The sequence below is a fragment of the Alosa sapidissima genome, chromosome 5 (assembly GCF_018492685.1).
Source record: "Alosa sapidissima isolate fAloSap1 chromosome 5, fAloSap1.pri, whole genome shotgun sequence".
In the NCBI taxonomy this organism is placed as follows: Eukaryota; Metazoa; Chordata; class Actinopteri; order Clupeiformes; family Clupeidae; genus Alosa; species Alosa sapidissima.
Genome location: NC_055961.1, coordinates 30408650 through 30433449, shown reverse-complemented (window position 1 = coordinate 30433449; position 24800 = coordinate 30408650). Strand labels below are relative to the sequence as shown.

At 43.9% G+C, this 24800-nt stretch overlaps 1 protein-coding gene across 8 annotated transcripts in view; it reads left to right on the top strand.

Annotated features, from left to right (window-relative positions):
• Positions 1-24800, top strand: part of gria3a (glutamate receptor, ionotropic, AMPA 3a) — a 64143-nt gene that overhangs the window by 23073 nt on the left and 16270 nt on the right. For 6 of the 8 annotated variants that reach the window (XR_006032087.1, XM_042093894.1, XM_042093895.1 and 3 more), the window contains exons 4-10: positions 3828-4015; positions 18252-18305; positions 18713-18874; positions 19136-19303; positions 19494-19598; positions 20369-20476; positions 23582-23788. Coding sequence is in view for 7 of the 8 variants with exons in the window: in XM_042093894.1 (XP_041949828.1) it covers positions 3828-4015; positions 18252-18305; positions 18713-18874; positions 19136-19303; positions 19494-19598; positions 20369-20476; positions 23582-23788 (992 nt within the window). In the remaining variant the exon portion in view is untranslated. Of the gene's footprint in view, positions 1-3827; positions 4016-18251; positions 18306-18712; positions 18875-19135; positions 19304-19493; positions 19599-20368; positions 20477-22251; positions 22855-23581; positions 23789-24800 lie in introns of those variants that run through there. The other 2 variants (XM_042093900.1, XM_042093898.1) reach the window with 2 other exon arrangements.

Below are 24800 nucleotides of genomic sequence, written 5' to 3'. Positions count from 1 at the left end.
AGGAGCAGTGGTGAGGAACTGAATTGAGAAGAGAGAAGGAGGAGAGGAGAGGACAGGAAGAGAGGAGGAACAGAGGAGCAGTGGTGAGGAACTGAATTGAGAAGAGAGAAGGAGGAGAGGAGAGGACAGGAAGAGAGGAGGAACAGAGGAGCAGTGGTGAGGAACTGAATTGAGAAGAGAGAAGGAGGAGAGGAGAGGAGAAAAGAAGACAGAAGGGGAGGATGGAGGGCATGGAGGAGAGGGCAGGCTGACTAAGCAAACCCTAGTGAAGTCGGCTTAGTCACGCGCAGACCTTTCTCTCACTCACACACACACACACACACACACACACACTACACACATATACTCACACATTCACACACATGCACACGCAGCCGACATCCTCATCTGAGAATTTTTAATGGTCTGACCGTCTGAGCCCCAAACATCAAAACATTGGCAACACAATGGAAAGCAAATGTAAACAAAAGTGCTGCGGGAGCAGACGGACGTGCTGATGAGAGGGCCGTCTGCTTGGAGCAGTGCTGCAGGCTGGCCTGCACCTGATTCTGTCCAGAGTTTGGAGAGTGTGTGTGTGTGTGTGTGTGTGTGTGTGTGTGTGTGTGTGTGTGTGTGATAGGGAGAGAGAAAGAGAGGCAGGGGGTATGTGTGTGTATATTTGAGATGTGCATTAAAACATTTTTTATAGTATATTTGAGTGTCCATACAGTAAATGGATAATGTATTGAAAAGGTGACATCTCTCTCCACAAATAAATACCACAACTGTTTTGAGTATGTTTACCATCCTCACAAATTAAAAATATAATAATTATTTGAAGTGAGTATTTGCTAAAGTATCCTATATTCCTCTTAATGTGCCATGATTGTGTGCATGTACAGAATGATATAATCGGGATGCCAGTATTTTAATATTTGTTAAGCCACAAACGTTTATCCAGATATTTGATTATTTGTACGCCTGTATTTCTGGTGTTGAATGTGTAACATAAAGATGAATAGAAACAGAAAGAAGAGAGACTCACATGCAGAAGTGCAATGGTCCCATAGATGCCGATATTAAAACTTCTCATTTCCTTGCAGTAGGCTGCTGTGTATTCTCAACACTCACTGCTCATATTTTAGTCTCTTCTGCTCACTTGCAGTGATTTATGGACACGACGCAGTGTGAGAAGTTTTTTAAAAGCCTCTGTTTGTTTGTAAACTAGGAGGAAACTTTGTGACATGAAGGCAGAGGATGTTGTAAAGACACATAAATGTTTCAACACAGTTTAATTGCACCAAGCACCGAAAACAAAGGCACAGATGTGCTCTTTGAAAGCTCTGGATTAAAAAGTGTTTTTTTAGGGAATGAGAGAGAGTGAGAGAGAGGGGGGAAGGAAAATGTCCCTTGGATAAATCTTCACTTACCTGACTGGTAATTATTTCCTTGCCCATGACAGCATGAAAAGTTAATCAGAATATGTAAAGCTGTTATACGCTGAAGGGTTGTATAATCGACTCTTTAAAGTTGCCTTCAGCGACCATGCTGCCACAGCCCTCTCATTTAACATCAGCCATCTGTTACCAGTGCCAGGGGATAAACCATACATCTACTCTTACTTAGCGCTTGTGTGTGCCTTTTGGGAGATGGAATGTGATTTTGCATATGTGATATATGCAGATGTATATATGACATATATGCATATGCAGATGTGTGTGTGTGTGTGTGTGTGTGTGTGTGTGTGTGTGTGTGTGTGTGTTCCTTTAGATGGTGTAACCCCATATATGTTCAAGAGGTCACCATGACATTGTCTCCGCTTTTCATATAAAAAGCCACCGTTATGCCGTCTGGTTTTGCCACCGTCAGACCGAAACTTCTGTTAGCAATGAAAAGCCTGTGAGCCAGTGAATCAGCAAGTCGAACGCATATTCACATCTGTCATAATGTGTCGTCTAATCCCTTCTAATTTCATTTCACAGTGCCATGCTCTGTTCTGGATCCCCTGACATGTCTGTGAATATTGCGACTCCGCATTGAAAGTCAAATAGTGGATGCACAAGTTTCTGGCGCTAAATAGCAGCTAATAATGTCACAATCCCAAACGTCCAAATCAGCTTACATTGCTCTGGATGGATGCTCAAGAGAAGTAAAATGGAAGGCGTAATGGCTAAATCTGCCTAAATCCCCCTTTCCCCCCCAGCAGTGCCTGGCAACATGTTTAAAGTGTTAGGCTTTTCCCCTGTCTAAGGCTTTCTGAAGCAAGTACAGTATACCTCAGCGCCCACTGTTCTCTCTGTTCTCTGTTCCACAACACACACACACAATTGAGGGCTAACAATTTTGCATGGACATGTGGGGGGTTGCCATATGTGAGTAAGTGTATGTTTGTTAGTGTGTGTGTGTGTTTGTGTGTGTGTGTGTGTGTGTGTGTGTGTGTGTGTGTGTGTGTGTGTGTGTGTGTGTGTGTGTGTGTGTGTGTGTGCAGCAGTGTAGGTCTGTGCGGTGCGTTTCATTTTAACATGATAACAATTTGCATAATCACAGCGAATGGTAATGTTCATTTTCCTGCATCAGCAATTCCTATTCCCCTGTGCTTACTGAGGAGGAGTTAACCTTAAAAATGACACCGGAAAAGTATTAATATATTCACCAGCATTCTCAGATTTTCTTGTCTGTCAAGATACAATGTCAATTCTTTATGAGATTGTCAATTTGTCAATTCAATGTCGATTCTTTAGCAAGATGCAAAATGCAAACTGCAAACATTATAACTGCACATATAATATGGAACTATTATATTATTATTTTGTATAACATATTATAATAATATACTTCAGTAGTCTGACTACTGTAACTATTAATATTATAATATTATATAACTAGTCTGGAACTATTAATATTATAATATTATACTTCAGTAGTCTGATTCACCTTACACAGTCTTGTGAGACTCTTGCAGAGGGCAATTACAGGAAAGCCAATATCCTTCTGTGACCATCAATACTTTATTACTGAATTCTAGGATTGGCTGCCACATTGAATGAGCTGCACTGTACTATACTGGATGTGATCCGTATCCTAACGCACTGCTGCCAGAGCCGCCGTCGTCGTCTTTGTTAAATAATGCCCACGCTTTGATGAGGCAGTTCACCCAAAAGCACCTGCCACCCTCCAGTGCAGCCGCGCGTATCTGCTGGCTGTATTTCAGCCAGTCCTTTATTTATAGCCGATAACCTTGAGTTGACATAATGGACTCCGAAATTGATCCGGCGAAAAGGAAATGTGTCATGGTGGGTTGCCGCGGTGACAGCTCATCAGGATTGGTGTTTACCAGGAGTGTCAAGGGTTGCGGACCTTAAATCAGACTTTGGAAGAAGGGGAACAACAGAGGCTTTGCAAAAATACATTAAAAATAGATGAGAAAGAGGGAAGAAGATAGAGTATCACACCCTCCAGTAAACACCTAGACAGTTTTATTTGTTCTGGAGGATATTACTCACCTGTATGTATGAAAATACCATTGCACAGCACAACTTCAGATCAGATTTATACTTAGTAATTCAATGCAGGAATTCCCCTTTTTGTCAATGTTCAACTGGGTCCCCATTTAGCGCTTAGGAGGTACACAGTCAGTCTAAAACCGATGAATAGGGTCATGTCCTCCTCATGACAAGACAACAAGTTACAAAATGCAGTACCAGGGCACGCCTCGGCAAAGTCAGACTACATTCTCTGTATTGTAAGTCAGTGTAGCGGCAACATGAGTTATTTTAAGGTGAAAGAACTACATTGTGTTTCTTTGAGTGGAACTTGGTGCGAAGTAATGTCCATTGTTGTTCCATTAGGGTTCTCCATTCTGCAGGCCATTATGGAGACTGCCGTGGCCAACAACTGGCAGGTGACGGCGAGGTCAGTGGGAAGCATCGTAGATCCGCTGGAGTACCGACGCATCATCGAGGAGATGGACCGCCGGCAGGAGAAGCGCTTCCTGGTCGATTGTGAAGTGGGCCGCATTAACGCCATCCTGGAACAGGTAATGCTCACCTGCAGGAGTCAACAGTAACTACACACTATGCACATGCATGTGGTTTAGCAAGGTCTCAAGTCAAGTCATTTCTCAGTTTGGTGGTATAATTAAACAGTATAATTAGTAAAAAGTAAATACTGCAGATTTGTTCTTTTGACATTCCCACAGCATGGGTACTTTTTCTGTATGTGTTCCTGTACACTTCCTCCAAAGGTAACCCTTTGTAAGATGGGTTGGATTCGCCACTCTTTGTATGATCCGCATTCACCATGACATTTCGTATTAATTTGCTGTCTTTGATTGAATGCTGGGGATTCCGTTCCACTCCCCCCTCACTGCTCTAAGTGGATTAGTCCTGATTGCTCTTGCCAGATCTCCACGTTAGCCAGAAATCGGACTGACGTTCCGAGCAGAGACAGATGTGTCGGGGGAAACGCAGTTGGAGGTGCTCCCTCTATGCTGTGAGGGGAAAGCACACAGTCTGATGCTCAGGACTCTCTCTGTAATGTATGTCAGGAGAGATGGGATCGCACTGGCGCAAGACAAAAGACAGACGGGAAACCAGGGATCTAAATTGACATCATAGCTGTGTCATATTTTTATACAACTGTCAATCCCGATTGCATTATTTTGCATTGATTGTAGAAGAAAATGAATATTTTCATAGATTACGATTATATATAGATGGATACATAGATAGATACTGTAGATAGATAGATAGATAGATATAGAGAGAAAAACAATCAGTCTCAAGGACAGTTTATTTTGTAGGTCACCTTACAACAGCGCACTCCTCTGAAAATGCCTGCCTATGTAAGTAGGACATGGTGTCTCACAATGGAGAGCAAGCAGACAACTAAAAATACTAAACACACTAAAAATACACCCACCTCTATCCCCTGGAGGGACTGCCAAAGATGGCTGCCTGAACCCAGCTGTGAGGGGAAGGATGCTACCACAGAGGCATCAGTTCAGAGTGTGTGTGTGTGTGTGTGTGTGTGTGTGTGAAACCACTGTACAATACATTTCACCAAAAACTAAACTACTAAAGGTCCATGCTATCTCTGACAAACACACACACACTGTCTCTCTCTCTTCCACTGTCATTTTCTTTCTCTCACTTTCTTCCTTTCTTCCCCCCCTCTCTCTCTCTCTGTGATGTGTGACAACAGATTTGTATGCCATGGGAATAATAATAATAATAATAATAATAATAATAATAAGCTTTATTTGTATAGCACCTTTCATACACAGAATGCAGCTCAAAGTGCTTTACATTTGGAGCATGTAACACAATAATAGAGTCAGTCAGTCATTATCAATCACTCTTCTTCATTGCTGTGGCTGTTTATGATCCAATCAGCAATATATCAGAAAAACTATTATACTTATGTAAATATATAAAGGCTTTGCTAACAAATGCTTAGGCTAACTAATGCTTAGGCCCCGTTGATGTGGACCCTAAGCAGCCAGCTTTAGCATGTTCTTAGCATATGTCGTAATTATAATGACCGTCACACAGCGAAGCGGCGGTCATATAGGTTTAGTCAGAGTTTTTTTCTTCGTTTTTTTTTCCGCATGAGTAATTTTCCGTCAGGGAAATTCCCCCCCCCCCGCCATACTAGACCCCCCAAAACGAGGGTAGGGCGGACACAGTTTTCTGTGAATATCTCGAGAACCGTAGGGCCTAGGACGAACACCTTTTTTTTGTATGTTGGTCTTAAAGGACCATGTCAACCCATCCCATAACCATTCATTTCATGTATAGCGCCACCTAGTTAAAAATGAAAAAGCAAAAATTAGGTGTTGTAATCACAATATCTCTGGCTGACATGGTCAAAACCTGCACGAAATTGAAAGAGTAGGATCATTATGACACCCTCTGAATGCATGCCAAGTTTCGTGGACTTCCGATCATGGGGGGCCATACAATAAATTAATTTATGTGTACATTTAGTGACTACACCAACAGAGTTTTCTGTGAATATCTTGAGAACCGTAGGGCCTAGGATGACCAATGTTTTGCGTATGTTTGCCTCCAGGGGCCATGTTAACCCATTCCATATGCACACATGTGCATAAACAGATACACACGCACATACATACATTCACAGTAATCATACGTATGACACGTACACACACAGTAGACATATACACATGCATGCACATGCACACACACAGGCGCACACACAGGCACACACACAAACACATGCACGCACGCGCACACACACAATCACACACACACACACACACACACACACACACACACACACACACACATAAACACGTACATGCACACATGCACACAATTCAAGAATTTCTCAGAATTATGAACAGGCAAGATAGGGGTGGGGTTGTATAAAATGTATTTTACATGTGAAATCTATGAACTAATCATGTTTTAGTACTTGTTGTCTAGCAGATACCAGTGAGAATTGAGTGTGCATAATGCAATTCAGTGAGACAGTTACACCAGTGAAAATTGAGTGTGCATAATGTAATTCAGTGAAACAGTTAGAATCATGCCTTTCACCTTTTGTTTTTAGCCTGACTTTGCTGAATTACTGAAGCTGCGCAGGCTTAGTTAGTACTTGGATAAGAGACCTCCTTGGAAGAGTAGGTTCCTGCTGAAAGTGGTGTTGGTGGCTGGCCAGTAGGTGCCACTCTTGGTGGGTGCCACAAATATCAATCCCAATTTCCAATGCCCTATTGCAGTGACAGGGACACTGTATTGCAGGAGATGTTTTCCTTTGCAAGAATGTTAAATTGAGGTCCTGACTCACCATGGTTGTTAAAGATCCCATAGCACTTATCGCAAAGAGTAGGTGGTTTCCTGATTTACTGGCTAAATTCCCAACCTGGTTTATTCAATTTGGCCTTGTAATCATCCTCCCAGTGTGTAATTGGTTCATTCACTCCTTCACTCTCCACCTGAACATTCTGGCACATAATGGCTGTTGTGCATCACTCAGATGGGTGCTACACATTGGTGGTGCTTAGTGAGATTTTTCCTCTCCTGTGAAGCACTTTGAGTGTCAAGAAAAGTGCTATAACTGTAATATGTTATTGTTACATTAACCCTTCTCACCCCCACTACCCCTTTTTACTCCTGTTAAATTACTTATTTTTGTGGAAAAAATGCGCTGGACTGAGCGGCAGTCATATTTTGTACCGCTCTGCAGTACATCTAGTTTAACTTTATACACAGACGTTAAAGACTGGCAGCCTTAACCCTTTAACCCCCACAAGCCCGCCATATGGCAACTGTGGCCAGGAAAAACTTCCATATTCCAGGAAGAAACCTTGAGCAGAACCTGACTTAATAGGGGGAGCCCATCTGCTTCTGGCTGGATGCGCCCTCCAATGGCAGCAGATGTAGAATAATCTGAAAAAGTAGTCTACGAGATAAGATGAGTTAACTAAAGGCTCTCTTATACAGGTATGTTTTCAGGTCTTTTTTAAAAATATTTACTGAACTTGCCTGCTTGATGTACAGAGGCAGGGTGCTCCATAGCTTTGGGGCATAATGGATAAAAGCAGCTTCTCCACATTGCTTGTGGAGCACTTTGGGTACAATTAAAAGATTAGAATTGGAAGATCTAAGTTTCCTTTGTGGTTGATAAGATATTAAAAGCTCAGAGATATATGAAGAGAATCACAGGCTCAGTCCCTGCCTCAGTCATTGCAAGCGCCTCTGATTGATTAATCACCACTATGTGGATACTGTTTTTAGAATTGATTTAGATTAAGTGTTAGTTAGTATAATTTGTATTTTTGTAATTTGTATTTTAGTATATTTTTATATATTGTATTAAGTGTTAGTTAGTATAATTTGTATTTTAGTATATTTAGCATATTCTTTATCTTCTACTGTCCTTACTGCTTAGTTGTGTTTTTATATTATATACTTGAATTACTCTTTCTGCTGTTAAAGAATGTGTTTGTGTTCTATGTATGCTGCTGAGACCTTGAATTTCCCCTGGGGATCAATAAAGTATCTATCTATCTATCTATCTATCTATCTATCTAAGGTGTTATGCCATTCAGAGCTTTGTAAGTAATTAACATTAACAACCTTAAAATCAATTCTATAGTATAGGAAACAGGGAGCCAGTGCAGTTCACCCAACACAGAGGTAATGTGTTCTCTCTTATTGGTCTTAGTTAAAAGTCTAGCCACAGAGTTCTGTATGAGTTCCAATTTCTTTATATGTTTTTTTGGGAAGACCATTGCAGTAGTCTAACCTGCTAGTGATAAAGGCATGAATTAGTTTTTCTGCATCTTGTTGAGTTAAAAAGGGCCACACTTTGGCAAATGTTCTCAACACTTAACACTTGGCTTAACACTTAACTCTCCATCTAAGCTGACACCAAGGCTTGTTACTTTTGGTTTGACCTGGTGTGCCAAGTTCCCCAGATTACTAAGAACAATGTCTCACTTTGGTTTTGGTCCAACCAAAAGTACCTCTGTTTTGTCATCATTTAGTTTTAAAAATGTTTTGCTCATTTACTGAATAGGCATGCGGTGAGGGAGCAAAGGCTATCTGGGTTAGTTGGCTCCACAGAAATATACAATTGGGTTTCATCTGCATAGCTGTGGAAGTTTACATTATGCTGACTTATGATGTTTCCTAACGGAAGCATATACAGGGAAAAGAGCAGGGGACCAAGGCAGCTCCCTTGAGCCACACCGAAAGGCAAGTCATGTTATACAGACACATGATCTCCTAGACTAATATAAAAATCTCTGCCAGTAATGTAGGTTTGAAACCAGTTTAGAGCATTATCAGAGAGACCCACCCACTTCGCAAGGCGGTGAATTAGAATGCTATGATCAATGGTGTCAAATGCCGCACTTAAATCTAGAAGAATAAGGATTGAGACTTTGTTTGAGTCAGTAGCCAGTCTAAGATCATTGACTATTTTTACTAGAGCCGTTTCTGTGCTGTGATTTAATCTAAAACCTTGAGGAAGGTATTTAACTGATTACAAACAACTTTTTCAAGTACTTTGCTCAGGAACGGTAGGTATACCGTACTATCCTGAGCAGGTCTACTTGATATACAGTAGACCTGCTCAGGATAGTATGGTCACCACTGTGGGTTTAGCCTCCTCCATTAAGACATCAGAAATGTATTCCTGATGATAAGAGGCCGAGCGAGACAGATATAAAAGGGGAAAGGGGCGAAGGAGTCGTTTATAGAGCCATATTTTAGGCCAAGGGACCACCCCGCATGATTAATGGAGTTATAATTGAGCTGTTAGGCCTGTAGTTCTGGCCAGTGAGCCCTAATGACTTTAAGCTATTAATACCAGTCAGCAGAATGGGCAAACAGTCCCACTTTACACCATTCCACCCGGTGGCACACCAGTCTGGCCAAGACTCAACACTCAAGGCCTTTTATTGTCAGACCGTCCATATACAGTTGTACAGCAAGGTTGAAATAGCGTTTCTCAATTGGCCATGATGCAGACAAGTAAACATATATTATATACATATACAGTGATTTGGCCGTAGGCATGAGGCTGGAGGCCGACGCATATATATAAGCACTCTGTGCTATATAAATAAAAACTACTACATATGTACACTAGGCACAAACAGTACAGTTAATACATGAAGTGGGATGTAGACATCTGAGTGCTTTAGATGACAACAAAGCAGACAACATGACATTACATGACATGAGCATGCAGACTCAGGGTACATTTGGATAATATAGATGTGCAAAATGGCAGAGGAAGAACATTAAGAGGTGTAAATTGACTAAAAAGTGCCAGTGCACAGTAACGGTGTGGGAGTTGGGGGTGAGTTTGTTTACAGGCTCTTGGTGCGAGAGGGGGGCGCCAAGATATTGAGGAGCCTGACTGCCTGCCATGTCTGGCTGTAGTAGTTCTGATGCTCCGAAACCTTATACCAGACGGCAGAGAGGTGAACAGATGGGTGTACAGTGTGTTTTGTACAGTTCTGGGTGCTGGGAGGGGGACTCTGACGTTCTTCTCTGCTGTCCTCACAATCCATTGGAGGGACTTGCGGTTGGTGGTGTTGCAGTTTCCCTACCAAAGGGAGATGCAGCTGCAGAGGACAATCTCGATGGTCTTGGCTTGCCTGCTTTCCTCAGCCGCCGCAGGAAGTGGAGACGCTGCTGGGATTGGTTGTCCGTGATGCTGCTGTTGAGCGTCCAGATGAGGTCATCTGCCATGTGCACACCCAGGAACTTCTGATGACCTCAACAGTGGAACCGTTAATGTGGAGTGGGATAAAGATGGCAGGGCTTTTCCTGAAGTCAATGACCATCTCCTTCGTCTTTTCAACATTCAGACACAGACTGTCCTCCTGACACCAGTTCACCAGCTGTCTGACCTCTTCTCTGTATGCAGGCTCATCGTTGTTGCTGATGAGTCCCACCGCTGCTGTTTTATCTGCAAACTTAATGATGTGGTTTGAGCTATGCTTTGCAATGCAGTCGTGTGTTACCAGGGTGAACAGCAGTGAGCTGAGCACACAGCCCTGGGCACAAGTGTTCAGTCTGATGACCCTGGAGGAGTTAATACATATACTGACAGATTGGGGCCTGGCAGCCAGATTATATTATGACTATCATTTCTGGGACATTTGTCCATCTTTGGTTAGATGGTTATGTTCATGGTATTTTATCCGACCCTTTTCTCTAAAGATCGTTGATGAAGATCTGTCTTACACAGCAGCAGCAGCACAGCTGAGGCAGTATGCATCTGCTCAGTGCTCGTCTGGCTTGGCTTCTCCACCGCAGGAATCATTACCTGGTTGGGACCGAGCTGCAAGGACTCTTTGTATCGGCACTGGCACGCTGGCTGGGGCTTCATTAAGAAGCAGCTGGAGTGATGAAGAGAAAAAGATGAGAGGGAGAGAGGGGAAGGGAGAGGAAAAAGGAGAAGAGAAAGTAAGGTGAGCGTCTGCACTGGGGAATTCGGGCTCTCAGGGGAGGCGGCGAAGTCGGCAAGACCTCTCTGATCACGGCGAGAAGGGAAGACAACAGGGGAGAACTCATCCGCTCCTTGACAGCAGGTAACAGGGAGCCAAAGCCATGGACCAAGATGTAAGAGGCTTGGAAAATAAAGGGAACATGAAGTAGTTCCCTTAAAGGCTCCACTTTGAACTCCTAACTGTTGTAATTACTGTTATGTCCTTAAAGGTACTACCTGAAATCCTGTGGTGATGAGTTCTTTGTGGAATTCTTTTAGTTCTCTTATGGTGACCCACTTAAAAATGAAGGACTCTCAAAAACAGCCTCCAAGGCCTCAAGCTACAGTATAACCTTGACCATTACTACAGTGGAGATATGAAAAAAAAGTGCCCTAAAACTACTAATCTTGGTTTATGCAGGAGTGTAGCGTGCTGCCTTCTTTCTATACTGCCTTTGTTTGTGTGCAAATGTGGCTTAAATGGGTTTGAGTTTTTGCCTGTTTGATATGACAGAGTGTTTGCAGCTGAAAGCTCATCTTTGTTTGAGGATTGGAATGGGAAGGCTGTCGTAGAGCGAGAATCAGGTGATGAATGCCTCCAGTTTCCGCTGTCTGAGGACAGAGATGAACTGCACCGAGCATGCTCAGTCCTGACAAAACTGGTGTGCGTGTGTGTTGTGTGTGTGTGTGTGTGTGTGTGTGTGTGTGTGTGTGTGTGTGTGTCAAAGAGGGAGTGGGGGCGGTGTTGGGGGGTCAGACACAGGAAACACGTTATCATACCCTGCCCACTCCACAATGTTGGAACACATACCTACACACACACACACACACTCACATAGATACACACACATAGATAGAACAAAAAAGAGAGAGAGATAGAGAGAGAGTCAACTGTCTGTTATAGATCCATGCCTGCCAGACTGTCTCCAGCCAGAGTAATTAGAATGGATTCCCCCGAGTATACTTAGGCTAATGGGCTAGCAGCCCAGAGGAGAGAGAGAAAAGAAGAGAAGAGAAGAGCACAGGCACAGGGAGAGAGGGATGAAAGGCTGAAAGACAAAAGAGAAAGTGATGATGATAGAGGGATGCTTTCAAATAAGAGAGCGCTGGACCAATGATCAGCCAATGAAAGGACAGGTCATTGGCTCCATCTCTCACCGTCATTTATTCAGGCCCCACAGGTAAGGTAAATAAAGGTAGGCTATAAACACAATTGAATGAAAAACAAACCCCGAAACAAAACCACAATATACAATGATGATAAAAGACCAGCCAGGTGCCAGAGTATGGGTAGACTACATATAATACATGCTTTGCTCTGGTTTTCTAAAGTTAACTGAATCCACCAGAAGCCTAAAAAGCATTCACCCTGACATCAAAGAGAGGTGGACTGCCAAATGGCCAAAGCTGGCCCTGAAGTTACACAATAATGACCTCAATAAAACTCTGGACTGGACCTGATAAGTATGAGTTCTTCAACACCTCACCTCCACAAAAGTCTGCCTTCTGCCTGCTGTGAAAAGGAGGGGCAGTGTGGACAGTGATGGCCTGGACTCCCATTTCAGGAGGCCACAGGGGGAGAGGCGGTGTGTGTGCGTGTGTGTGTGCGCGTGCGCGCGTGTGTGTGTGTGCGTGTGTGTGTGCGTGCGTGTGTGTGGTGTCTTGCCCAGACATCACAGAAACACAGATGTGATAAAGTGGTCCACATCACACTGAAGAGAATGAGAAGTGTAATAATTACAGCATTATGGAAAAATAGCACATATTTACTTCTACTTCTACTTACTTCTACTTAATCGTATTGCACTTCTGCAATGACAAAGATATTATGTTAAATGCTACGGCTGCTATTTTTTGTGTATGGTTTGATATGGCACATACAGTATGCATGATCCATAATATTTTCATCTGGGATTTAGATGTTGCAATCCACTCACCCAGACAAACACATGTTGCCTTTCAGTGAGAGAAAAAAATGTGTCCATATGTGTCCATAGCAGTGAGTGAGGCCTGGCGTCCAGCACTCTGTGTGTGTGTGCGTGTGTGCGTGTGCATGTGTATGTGAGTGTGTGTGTGTGTGTGTGTGTGTGTGACTTAAGTGAGTGTGTGAGAGACAGTGGTAGTGTAGGATCTGGGCTACTCAAAGACCTGGGTATGAAATGTATGCACAGTAAATTCTGATATCTGTACATTTAGGACAGCATGCACTCTAATAAGTTGCATATGTGTGGGTTATAATGAGTGAGTGAGTCATAACTGAGTGTGTGTCATATGGATGTGAGCGTAGTTGTGTGGTGTGTGAGGGTCCCTGTAGCCCAGGGTGTTGATCAGTAAGCGTCTCATGGCTGTGGATCACTGGGACAGGAGTGTTTCAAACATTCTGCCTTTAATTTGATGGCTATTTTGATGTTTAGTGTGTCTATAAAAGTGTGACTTTAAAAATCTTACAGTCCTTCTTACAGTAACAGTCTTTTAGTTTTTTTTATGACAGGGCTATACATTCTACTCCCTATCAATTACAACTTATTGTTTTTCATTTCCCCAGCTCATTTATTTTCTGTTGGACTTGGCCAGAACCATGGGGCCATTATTTATTCATGCAGGGGGTTAAAATACATCTTTGATTTTTATTATTTATAGACCAGTTGTATGACCAGTTGTATGCATGTGTGTGTGCATGTCTGTGTGATAAAACAATATTCATATCTAAACAGGTGTTTAGTTGAGTCAAAGTCCCTCCACTCTGCGGCCATATTGCAACGCTTTTTGGGCACTTATCGGGCATCTATTTCGGCAGAAATGCGCGTGCGCAAGGCTTCACGACACCAATCTTGCTCCAGCGGCGAGATCACAACATATTATTGGCACAATGTCTCCACAACACACCACATGATTGGCTTAATGTATTCACATGTCGACGTTTTGCCGCGGAAGGGGTGTAGACAGCGGAAGAAGTGTAGACAGCTGCCATATTGGCGTTACAAACTAACCCCATGCATTTCTATGGAAGATTTTTTGAGTGATGTGTCTCCTCATTAGAAAGTCTCTGGTTGAGTTGAGATTAGTTTAGTTGGTCTGCATGGCCTGTAAAAAGCGAGCCCTTAGCTGAGATAAGTTTAGTTGCTGTGCATTGGCCAGTAAGGAATGAGCCCTGAGTTGAATTGAGATGAGTTTAGTTGGTCTGTATTGGCCAGTAAAGTGCAAGCCCTGAGTTGAATTGAGATGAGTGTAGTTGTAATTTGCCAGTCGAGATGAGTTTACTTGGTGTGTGTTAGCCAGTAAAGAGCGAGCCCTGAGTTGAGTCGAGATGAGTTTACTTGGTGTGTGTTAGCCAGTAAAGAGCGAGCCCTGAGTTGAGTGGAGATGAGTTTAGTTGAGCGTAGGGAGCCGGGGCAGGGGAGCCATCTGTGAGCGCGGCAGATGACGGCCCTCTCTGGGGAACAGGAAGTGGAGCGCCACACAGATCCCCCAAAAATATTTACTGAGTAGCTACTGCACTCAGCCAACTCCAGCAGCAGCCGGCTTTTAAAGCTGTGCTTGCACACACACACACACACGCACACACACATGCCTGCATGTACAAACACTCACATGAATACACATACACACACATACACGTGCACACACAAATGCACTGAAAAGATACACACCATCAAGTTCACAAACAAACCCACACAGTGACACTACATAGACACATATGCATAAACACATCACTTCTGCTCTCTCTCTCTCTCTCCTGCCCACTAGTTCTCTATTAAAAGACTTTCTATAAAAAGACTGCTTTGCCTCATGGTAACATTTCAGCTCTGGTGTAGTAGGACTGTGAGTTCAGCCTACTTTATTTACAAGTGTACTTTCCCAGTGAGTTGAAGTGGTGTGTGTGTGTGTGTATGTGTGTGTGTGTGTGTGTATGTACAGTAAATGAGAGCGCGCCGGATGGACACACCTGTGCGTGGCAGGTCCATGGGCAAGTCTCGGCCTCCGTTCTGTAATCACTGTGTGGTAACTGAGGCTCTGCACAGCTGACCAGTCAGAGCACCAGAGCGTCAATCACACGTGAAGCAAACACCTGAGGTCCGCGCCGCTCTGTTTCGCCAGCGTAGCATCAAAACAACCCCATTCCACACACACACACACACACAGATAGACAGATGTCCAGACCCCAAACCCATAGCACATGCACCTGCACATCTGTAAACAAATTACTATGTGGCCCTCAAGTAGAGGCAGGCTTTGAAGGCGAAGGTCATCCTGTCGAGTTTTGTTTGCACATCTGTGACCTGGTAGTGATGCCTCTGCGGCTGTGTAATTAGTAAAAAGTTTGGGCATTTCAACATGTGACATTTAATTTGGAAAACTGGGGAATGGAGCTCCTTCTTGTGTAGCGGGTGCTTTCTCCACCCCTGCCACAGCAGAATAAATGCCAGCACATCCCCATGTCTAATTCAAAACAACTGTGCGAGCCAAGGCGTTCATCTGAATCCTCCGCGCTCTTAATGAGGAGACGTGAGGAGAGGAGAGCTGAGGCTGAGGCACACGCCACCGTGCCGTGCTGTGCTGCATCACGCCGCTCGACACACACACACACACACACACACATGCACACACACACACGTGCACGCACACACACATGCACACACACACACACACACACACACACACACCGAGCTGCCGAGTGTGCGAGAGAGAGCGGCGAGTCTGAAATCTAAATGGGATTTGCACGCTCGTGAGTTTCAGCAACGCCAGGGAAAGGCTCGCTGTCCCCAATCTCCCCCTGCCACAATGAGGCCGCTCCAAAGCCTCACCCAGCCCCGGCCGCAAAGCCCAGCCCGCCTGAGCACGCAGCAGCAGGGTGGGTTCACGCTTCATCAATATACTGTACACACCGCCATGGCTTATATGGAATGGTGTTCCTTTGTGTGTTTATGTTTATGTGCCTGTGAGGATGGATGTGTGTGTGTGAGAGAAGACACAGGGCAAGAAAATGCAAGTGTATGGGTATGTGTGTATATGCTTGTCTGTGATCCTGTTCGTCTTTCTACATATGTGAGTGTGTGTGTGTTTATGTGTGTGCAGTTGTCCATGTCAAAGTCCATATGCGTTGTATGTGCATTTTGCATGTGTGTGCACATATGATTTGTTTGTGTGTGTAAAAGCACACATATTGCATTCTAGTGTGTCTGCACATGTTGTGGTAAGCTGGCGCTCCTTTGTTCTTTGGAGAGACCTTCCGTGACTCATGTGGAGTGTTGGTCCCTGCCCGGGGCCCTCGCGGCTTCATTAAGTCATGCCTGCGTTCTCCCTTTCGCTCCCAGGGCCCCTGCTCCCCTCTCCCCGCTCCCCGCTCCTCTCTCCTCGCTCCTCTCTCCCGGTCTTTCACGCCAGTGCACTTTCACTTGCACGTCTTTGTTAAAGGAGTTCTTAAAGCCCCGTAATCTGCCATGTGAAAGACGATGGCGAAAGGGAAGAGCAAAGGGATGAGAATGGAGGGTGGGAAAGAAAGACCAGTGGAGGAAAGAGTACAGCACGAGAGGAGGAGAGGGGAGGAGAGGAGAGGAGAAGAAAGGGGAGGGGAGGAGAGGAGAAGAAAGGGGAGGAGAGGAGAAGGGAGGGGAGAAGAGGAGAGATTTAAAGGAGTTTTTTGCCTTTTTCTTATGTAGTTGCTTCTATGGAGCCATTGTGTGTGTGTGTGTGTGTGTATGTGTGTGTGTGTGTGTGTGTGTGTGTGTGTATGTGTGTGTGTGCATGCGGCGTATGTGTGCATGTGACTGCACTGTGGCTTGGTGAACGACACGTTATTGAAAGTGGAAAAGTGTCGAGCCAAATGAGATGACATTCTATACACCGTGTCAGTGTAATGGGATTCCTTTTGGAAATGACTGGAAAAGCATAAAAGGTAACCTTGAGGAACACGTATCCTGGAGACACTTAAAAGAAAACGGCACCCCGAAGGAGCAAGCAAAGAGGATGGATTTTGTTCGACACAAAAACAGGATTAAATCTGAATGATGCCCTGTAATAAGATCAATGGACGACAGAGTCAAAGATAATAACTCACAAGTACACAATCAGATTTTTAACAGGGGTTGAGGACACTAAATATGAATTTGATTAAATAGGTAGATACATGTCTTGCATTACTATCTTGTTTGTGCAATATAGTTTGAAATTGGTTTGTCCTTGTCCTTCAAGGATTCAAGTTGTGAGAAGACTTGCTTAAAGACAGCGCTTTGGCCTTTAATGTTTAGAGGGAAAAGAGTGGAGTAATGTCAAGGCCTGCTCCTCCACATCAGTGTCAATGAGTACAATGTAAAATGCTCCTTCCTCCATTTCTCTCTCTCTCTCTCTCTCTCTCTCTTTCTCTTCAGGCCGATCCACGCTGCCTACATGTGATGCTTAAAATTTAATGGATTCTGATTGGCTGTCAGTTTTTCTATCATTCACCAAATCATTTTAGAAATCTTGTTATCATTGTAGTGTCCGATGAGGACATGGCCTTTCTTATGTGCTAGAGCGATATTTGAATCTGTATTTTTCACAGTTATCATTATAGTTATCATTGCCAATGTGGACGACCTCTTACCTTCATTGTCTTTCTCTCTCAGTCAGTGTTTTTTTCATGAGTATGGCTACAGATTTGAATGTTTGCACAAAATTTGAGAGAAATAAGGTTTTTGTGAGCATGCATAAATTGCAGGATACAGTAAGTTATTACAGTTCATAAAACGTGGGTCCAAAGTTCAGTGCAAATCATATATATGAAAATATTCTTTAATCCCAGATGCCTTATTGTTAAATATTTGCTTGTGAATCAGCTTTTGTTGATTGATGCCGGCGACAGTCGACAACAGAGGGAATATCATAACGGCAGATCCATTTGGATTGAGGCTGAGTAGGGGATTATATCCCATTCTGCCACTTGTCTGTGTCGCTGTGGCACAGTAATCCTAGCCAGTGCTGTTTGAGAGAGAAGATTTACATCAATAGCACCCAGTCAATGAGTGCACAAGTGTAAACTCCAGCTCTCTGTAGTCAAGCTACGGTCTTGATGTAACATTTGGCTGGGCATTATGCAAAGGCGTTTCCATGGAGACACACACTCGCAAGAACCAGTTTTGTTGGACACAAGCCTTGCTTTTATTATCCAAATTATTATTGATACATAAATAGTTTACAACACACTCTACAAAGCTGAACGATTTTGGGGTAATTTTGTGGAAGTGTACACAAGTTGTAGGACAAGTTTTCTGTGAAGGAATCTGTTGTGTGGTAACTCAACAATCTGTTCTCTTCCACAGGTAGTCACATCGGGAAAGAATGGCAGAGGGTATCATTACATACTGGCCAATCTGGTGGGTGTCTCTGTGCAGTCAAACATTACATACTTGAAATTCAATAAAAACAGAGTACAATCACAATATAGACAACTAAAAAAAAAAGTCTGTGTGTAGACCAGGGTTGTGCAAAATTCAAATTGCAATTCTGCTTCCTGTTTGCTGCCCCAATTGAAATACAAGTGAAATTCAAAATATGTCATTGGAATTTAAGAGCCAGTTTCAATTAGATTCTGGAATTTTGCACAACCCTGTGTGTAGACCAAGTACAATCACAGTACACACAACAAAGAATGCGTCTACATACACAAACTCACCTGCATTATTGTCTTTGTGTTTTGAGTAAATGAATGTTCTTACAGTAAAATGATTAGTCTATAGTGTGACATAATTATGACTCACTGTGCCTGTGCGTGCCCTTGCAGGGCTTCTCGAATATGAGTCTAGACAAGGTCGTGTCGGGTGGAGCCAACATCACAGGCTTTCAGGTCATAAACCCCGAGAACCCCATCGTGCAGCAGTTCCTCCAGCGCTGGGACCGGCTGGATGAGAGAGAATTCCCCGAAGCCAAGAACACACCTCTGAAGGTATGACATCATTAGCTCTAAAAATGCACCTTTAACTGTCCTTTCTCTCTCTCTTTCTCTCTCTCCCTCCCTCTCAGTTTTTTTTGTTCTTTAGTCTTTTTGCTATTTTTGTGTCTACACTGAAGTGGCTGTTTAGCGGTGCATTTCTGTGATACCTGAATAAGTATCTCTATTTAACTACATAAGCACATAATAAGTATCTCTATTTAACTACATAAGACTAAGTCTTTCGCACTCACAACTCTTATTCATCTTCTGTAGTACACTTCAGCGCTGACTCACGACGCCATCCTGGTGATCGCCGAGGCCTTCCGCTACCTCCGGAGACAGCGAGTGGACATCTCTCGACGGGGCAGCGCGGGCGACTGCTTGGCGAACCCTGCCGTGCCCTGGAGCCAAGGCATTGACATAGAGCGGGCACTCAAAATGGTAGGATGGAGCCTGAGTGCCGGCAAGGGAAAGAAAGATGTGCCCTTGTTTGTTGACCTGTTTGTTGAGCAATTCACTTATTGTCATTTGTGGTATAGGTTAGCTAAACTCATTTCCAGATGATTTCTGTCATTGTACAATTTGTCATTGCAAAAGGTATTATTGTAGATTCTCTATTGCTGCACAACAGGTTCAGGTTCAAGGTATGACCGGCAACATCCAGTTCGACAGCTTCGGCCGCAGGTCAAACTTCACCATTGATGTTTATGAGATGAAACCCGGGGGTGCCAGGAAGGTAAGTGATGCTTGCATGACAGGCATGCGGAGAGCAGAGAGCAGAGAGGCCAGCTCTATGTCAGGTTAATGGGACACTCATGATTACATGCACAGATCGCCTTAATTCAACCTGCCAAGTCTTAATTACCCACTGCCCAGCAAACAGGGGGATCTGCTGCTGTGTGCCTGCAGGAGGACATAAAAACAGAAGATTGCAAATGCAAACACACACACACACACACACACACACACACACACACACACACACACACACACACACACCCACACACACACATTCAGAGAGACACACACCTATTCACACACATTCAAGCATGCGCACACACATACATACAGATCCACACACACACACACACACACTGACCCCCCACCCCACACACACACACACACACACACACACGCACGCACGCACGCACGCACAAACAATCATGTACACACAATAATGAATGCACACACATATACACATAAACTTCTCTCCCTCTCTCACTCTCACACTCACTCATCCTCCGTGACACACAGATACACTCTCATTCACAGCTAATTTCAGCTAATCCTGTGCTATCGACTGATTATTGATGAGCCAGGCACTATCTATAAGTATGGCTGCTTCCTCCATATCAGGAGAGGCCCTACAGCCATCCTACCATGTTTGTACTGGCTTAATTAATTAAATGTTCCACCTAAAGGGCAAGCAGTTCATGTTCCTGTAAAGCTTTTGCTTGAAAAATGTCTCTTGCTTGTCAATAACATTGATATTTGTGTCACTTTCAGATCGGGTACTGGAACGAATATGAGAAATTTGTATTTATATCGGACCAGCAGGTTACCAACGAGTCATCTTCTGTGGAAAACCGAACAATTGTGGTCACTACTATTATGGTACACTTTACAATGCTGATTTTCAATGTTCCACCCAAACAATTCTGCCACTCAAGGTCAAGGTGTCCATTGTTACATTCTGTCCTGGGAGGGTAGAACCATTTTCTTTTGAGTTGCTTTCCACCCACTCACTACATGTTGAAACAGTCGATACACGCGAGAGTGTTTCAACTGTATCCGTGTGGGTGCCAAAGCATTTTGATTTCTATACTTCGGTGGCCTGTTGTAGCAGTGACATCACAATACGGGCTTTGGTAATGACATGTGTAGGCTAGCGCTCTCATTGCATCTAAAAAAAAAAAAATCATACTGTTGCATACATACGTAAGTAGAAGCCTGTTTTCTTCCTCATCAAGTAAATGGTGAATGACTCTGGATTTGATGTGAACCAACAATCAACACGAGACGAAAAAAGAGAAAGAACACAGCAGGAAAATGGCAATGGTTATTTCCTGACTGGAGAAGCAAATACTAAGTGTTTGAGGAGGACATAAACAATCGCTGGGCTCCGGGCTCAGTGGTTTTTATTCATCCTGCTCAAAACGATTTTGCCGTCTCCTGAAGTTCTGTACTGAAGTATGATACCTCGGTGCTTATTAAGTCTGACATTTTCCGGGGGAGTGGGATTAAAAATGAAGTGATCACCACATCAGGAAGGGAATGGTGATGCCTTCCTTACATAGATTGTGAGATATTGAAGGAAAGAGAACAGAAGGAGAAATGAAAGCACAGTATCTCCTGGATAGGAAACCGCACCACAGTATGAACCAGAGCACTTTATGTAAGAGTAACTTGACAAATAGCTTCAAGAATCATTCTGCTTTCTCCGTGATTAAATCAAGAGAAAATTAAGCTCACAAAATTCTACTACAAAGGCTGCGCATCATATCTTTCTCTGACTCTGATAGCATATTTAATATGAAGGAATACATAGATACGATGTGCAGGACTTTAAGATCACAGCCAATGAGGAAAAAATACATTTGAATATAGTCTAAAGGTGCTAATTATAGGCATTTTATAACCAGTTACACCCAAGGTGAAATGATTTGGCTAGTAATTATGGCCATTACCAGAGCACATAAGCCTGTGTTCAACCGCCTCCCTGGAATTAAAGTGCTTGAGAAACATAGGCAGTTGGAGGCAGAGCAGGGAATGCGGATAATTGTAGACCAGCAAGCCAGAGTAATTAGATCCATAAGCCACGGTTGACGGTCATTATTTAAATGTACCATAAGGTTCGCCTTATCTTACATTTAAAGGAAATGACATTCTTTCTGACTCTGCCTACGATGGACTCATCTTAGGCAAATTCAGAATGTGACAGACAGACAGACAGACAGACAGACAGACAGAGCATTGAGACATCCGGTGCATAGTGGGTTAGTCGTTGGGGCATGCAGTGTAGATGGGGAAGTAATTCATCTGACTCCACAGGAAGTAGATTAGCCCGTTGTCTCGCTGACATTTGATTCCAGTGGATGACGTCCACGTCGTCCTCCGAAAGAAACAAATGATTCTGCGTGCGCAATCCGCACTTGGGAATCCGAGGGGGCCAGCGGCCACCCACCCACCCACCTCCCCAACCCCACATGCACCACAAGGGACAGATACGTTCAGCACAGACTACTGAACCATTGCACCAGTCATTCCTGCCCTTCCCACCCTCAAGTGCTCAAGCATCTAGTACTACTCACCCCCTCCCAACCCCACGCACCCCTAGCAAAGACTAGCACGCTCTAACCCCCCCTCTGCTCCCTGTGCCCCCACCTCAGCTTGGCTCTGTTCTACTTGTACTGACTCTAACACCAAGGCTGCAGCCATTTTCTGATGTGAGGATAAATGCATCCTACTTTTTTTCCATTATGATTTGTTCAAATGCTGTCTGCCATTGAAGTATGCACTTCTCCCTTTTGCACACTGTATTGGATGTTATGGCAATGTAGAAAATGATTCCACTGCGCTCAGCAGTGATCTCCAGTCAGTGCCATTTACTTTATGAACTGGAAAAGAAAAAGTTCCTCCCAATCCCTTCTGTAGCCCTCCACCCTTTCCCATGATTGCCGCCTCCTCCTCCTCCTCTTCCTCCACCACCTCCTCCTCCACCTCTCCACCCGTGTCTCTCCCCCCACCCCCACACTAAGCCGAGGCAAACCAAATGCACTGTCCGCCTGCATCTGTGTCCCAGTAACACCCCAGTAATTGGAATCCAGTTGACCTTTTTTTTGCAACTGCACTATGCTATTGGTCTGAGCTCTGTGCCAGTGCAACGATGGAGACTGGATGCATTTGGCTGTGCACTGGGTTAGCTTGTTTTGTCATGGGGCAAGCTGTGTTTGTGTGTATGTGTGGGTGTCTGTGTGTGTGGGTGTTTGTGTGTGTGTTGGAGTGGGTGTGTGTGGGTGTGGGTGGGTGTGTGGGTGGGTGGGTAGGTGTGTGTCTGTGTGTGTAACTGTGCGTGTGTTTGTGTGTGTGTATGTGTGTCTGTGAGTGGGTTGGAGAGTGGGTAGATGTGATGTTGGGTAGGGGGATGGTGTGTGTGTGTGTGTGTGTGTGTGTGTGTGTGTGTGTGTGTTGTGTGTGTGTGTGTGTGTGTGTGTGTGTGTGTGTGTGTGAGAGTGTGTGTGAGTCTGTCGGGGTTTCACACGTTGACTTTTGTGTCGTCAGTCCTGGTTGGGGATGTGTGTATTCTGTACCTGTGCTTACCTGTGAACTGGTATAATGTGTGCATGTAGATGTTTGTGTGTAATGTGATTAATGTTGAAGTCATTGTGTTCATCTTTAGTAGTGTATATGTTTCTGAGAATGCGTTGGAAAGCATGCATGCATGTTCTCATATCAGGGACATTTTAGTAGATGTTCTCTTCTGCCTATTTCTTAATGTTTGGCATGTGTGTGTGTGGGTCAGTATTTGTGGATTTGTATGTATGTGCGTGCATGTTTGAATGGGTGTGAATGGGTGTGCGCGTGTGTCTCTCTGAAAATGTGTGTGTTTGTGTGTGTGTGTGTGTGTGTGTGTGTGTGTGTGTGTGTGTGTGTGTGTGTGTGTGTGTGTGTGTGTGTGTGTGTGTGCGTGACAAACTCAAGCCTACGTTTAATTAACAGGAAGCTCCCTATGTGATGTACAAGAAAAACTATATGCAGCTGGAGGGGAATGAGCGCTATGAGGGCTACTGTGTGGACCTAGCGTCAGAGATCGCAAAACATGTCGGAATTAGATACAAACTGTCCATCGTTGCTGATGGAAAGTATGGGGCCAGAGACCCTGAAACCAAGACCTGGAACGGGATGGTGGGTGAACTGGTATATGGGGTAAGTCTAGACCTGGTGGCGCTTTCTACTACCCAGGTGGACAAAATATTAAAGTTGACATGAAGCCAGAGACACTCAAACCTCTCATTTTCTTGTCAAAATAAAAGCCATGTAGTAGACACACCTCACATAGAAAGAGCGCAAATTTGCTACTGTTTACACTAATATGCCCCAGTAACTTTTTTTGTGCAATTTGAAAATCCTGACAAAATTACTGTTTTTAGTTATTGCTATTGTTTGTGGTTGTTATATTAAGAACATATTTCACAGATGACATCATCTTGATGTTCATACTCATTCCACATCATCACATACAATACACTCCCATCACTTTCATGTACATGTGCATCCTATGTCTGTACATTTCAATGGCGTTTTTGACCTGGAAGTGATTGTGTGTGACCTTCATAAGTCTTTAAGTGTTGCTGGCTTCACACAGGTCTTTTGGTCTTAGGGCCTCTTTTCACTGCAGTGTCTAATCCACTGTATTGCGCAGCTCAAGTCCTCTCACCTCTCACCTCTCACTGGCTGCTACTCCGATACCTCCAGTACGGGAGAGTATTGGAGCATGTTAACTCTCTTTGTTATAGGTGGGGAAGAGAGAGAGCGATAGACGCGCTCTATAGAGAGACAGGAGGAGAAAGTGAAAGCGTGGGGGTGATGATCAGCTTGAAGGCAGCTCGTCGCCACCTCATCATTAATCCCCTCACTTCCACTTTACTGCCATTCATACACAAATCATCAGCTTCTGACGTGGGGTGGCATTGAAAGAAGAAGTGTGTGTGTGTGTGTGTGTGTTTGTTTGTTTGTGTGTGTGTGTGTGTGTGTGTGTGTGTATTGAGGGGGAGAGTAGGCCCTCAAGACAAGACAGTATGGCTGTGAGAGATGTGAGTGTGCGTCATGGTTTAATTGTGTGTCTATGTCTGTGTCTATGTGAAATCACTGGGGGAGATCAACAGAATGTCAACCCCAGCTTTATTGCATTTTTACTGCATGGAGTTGAATGTCTGTT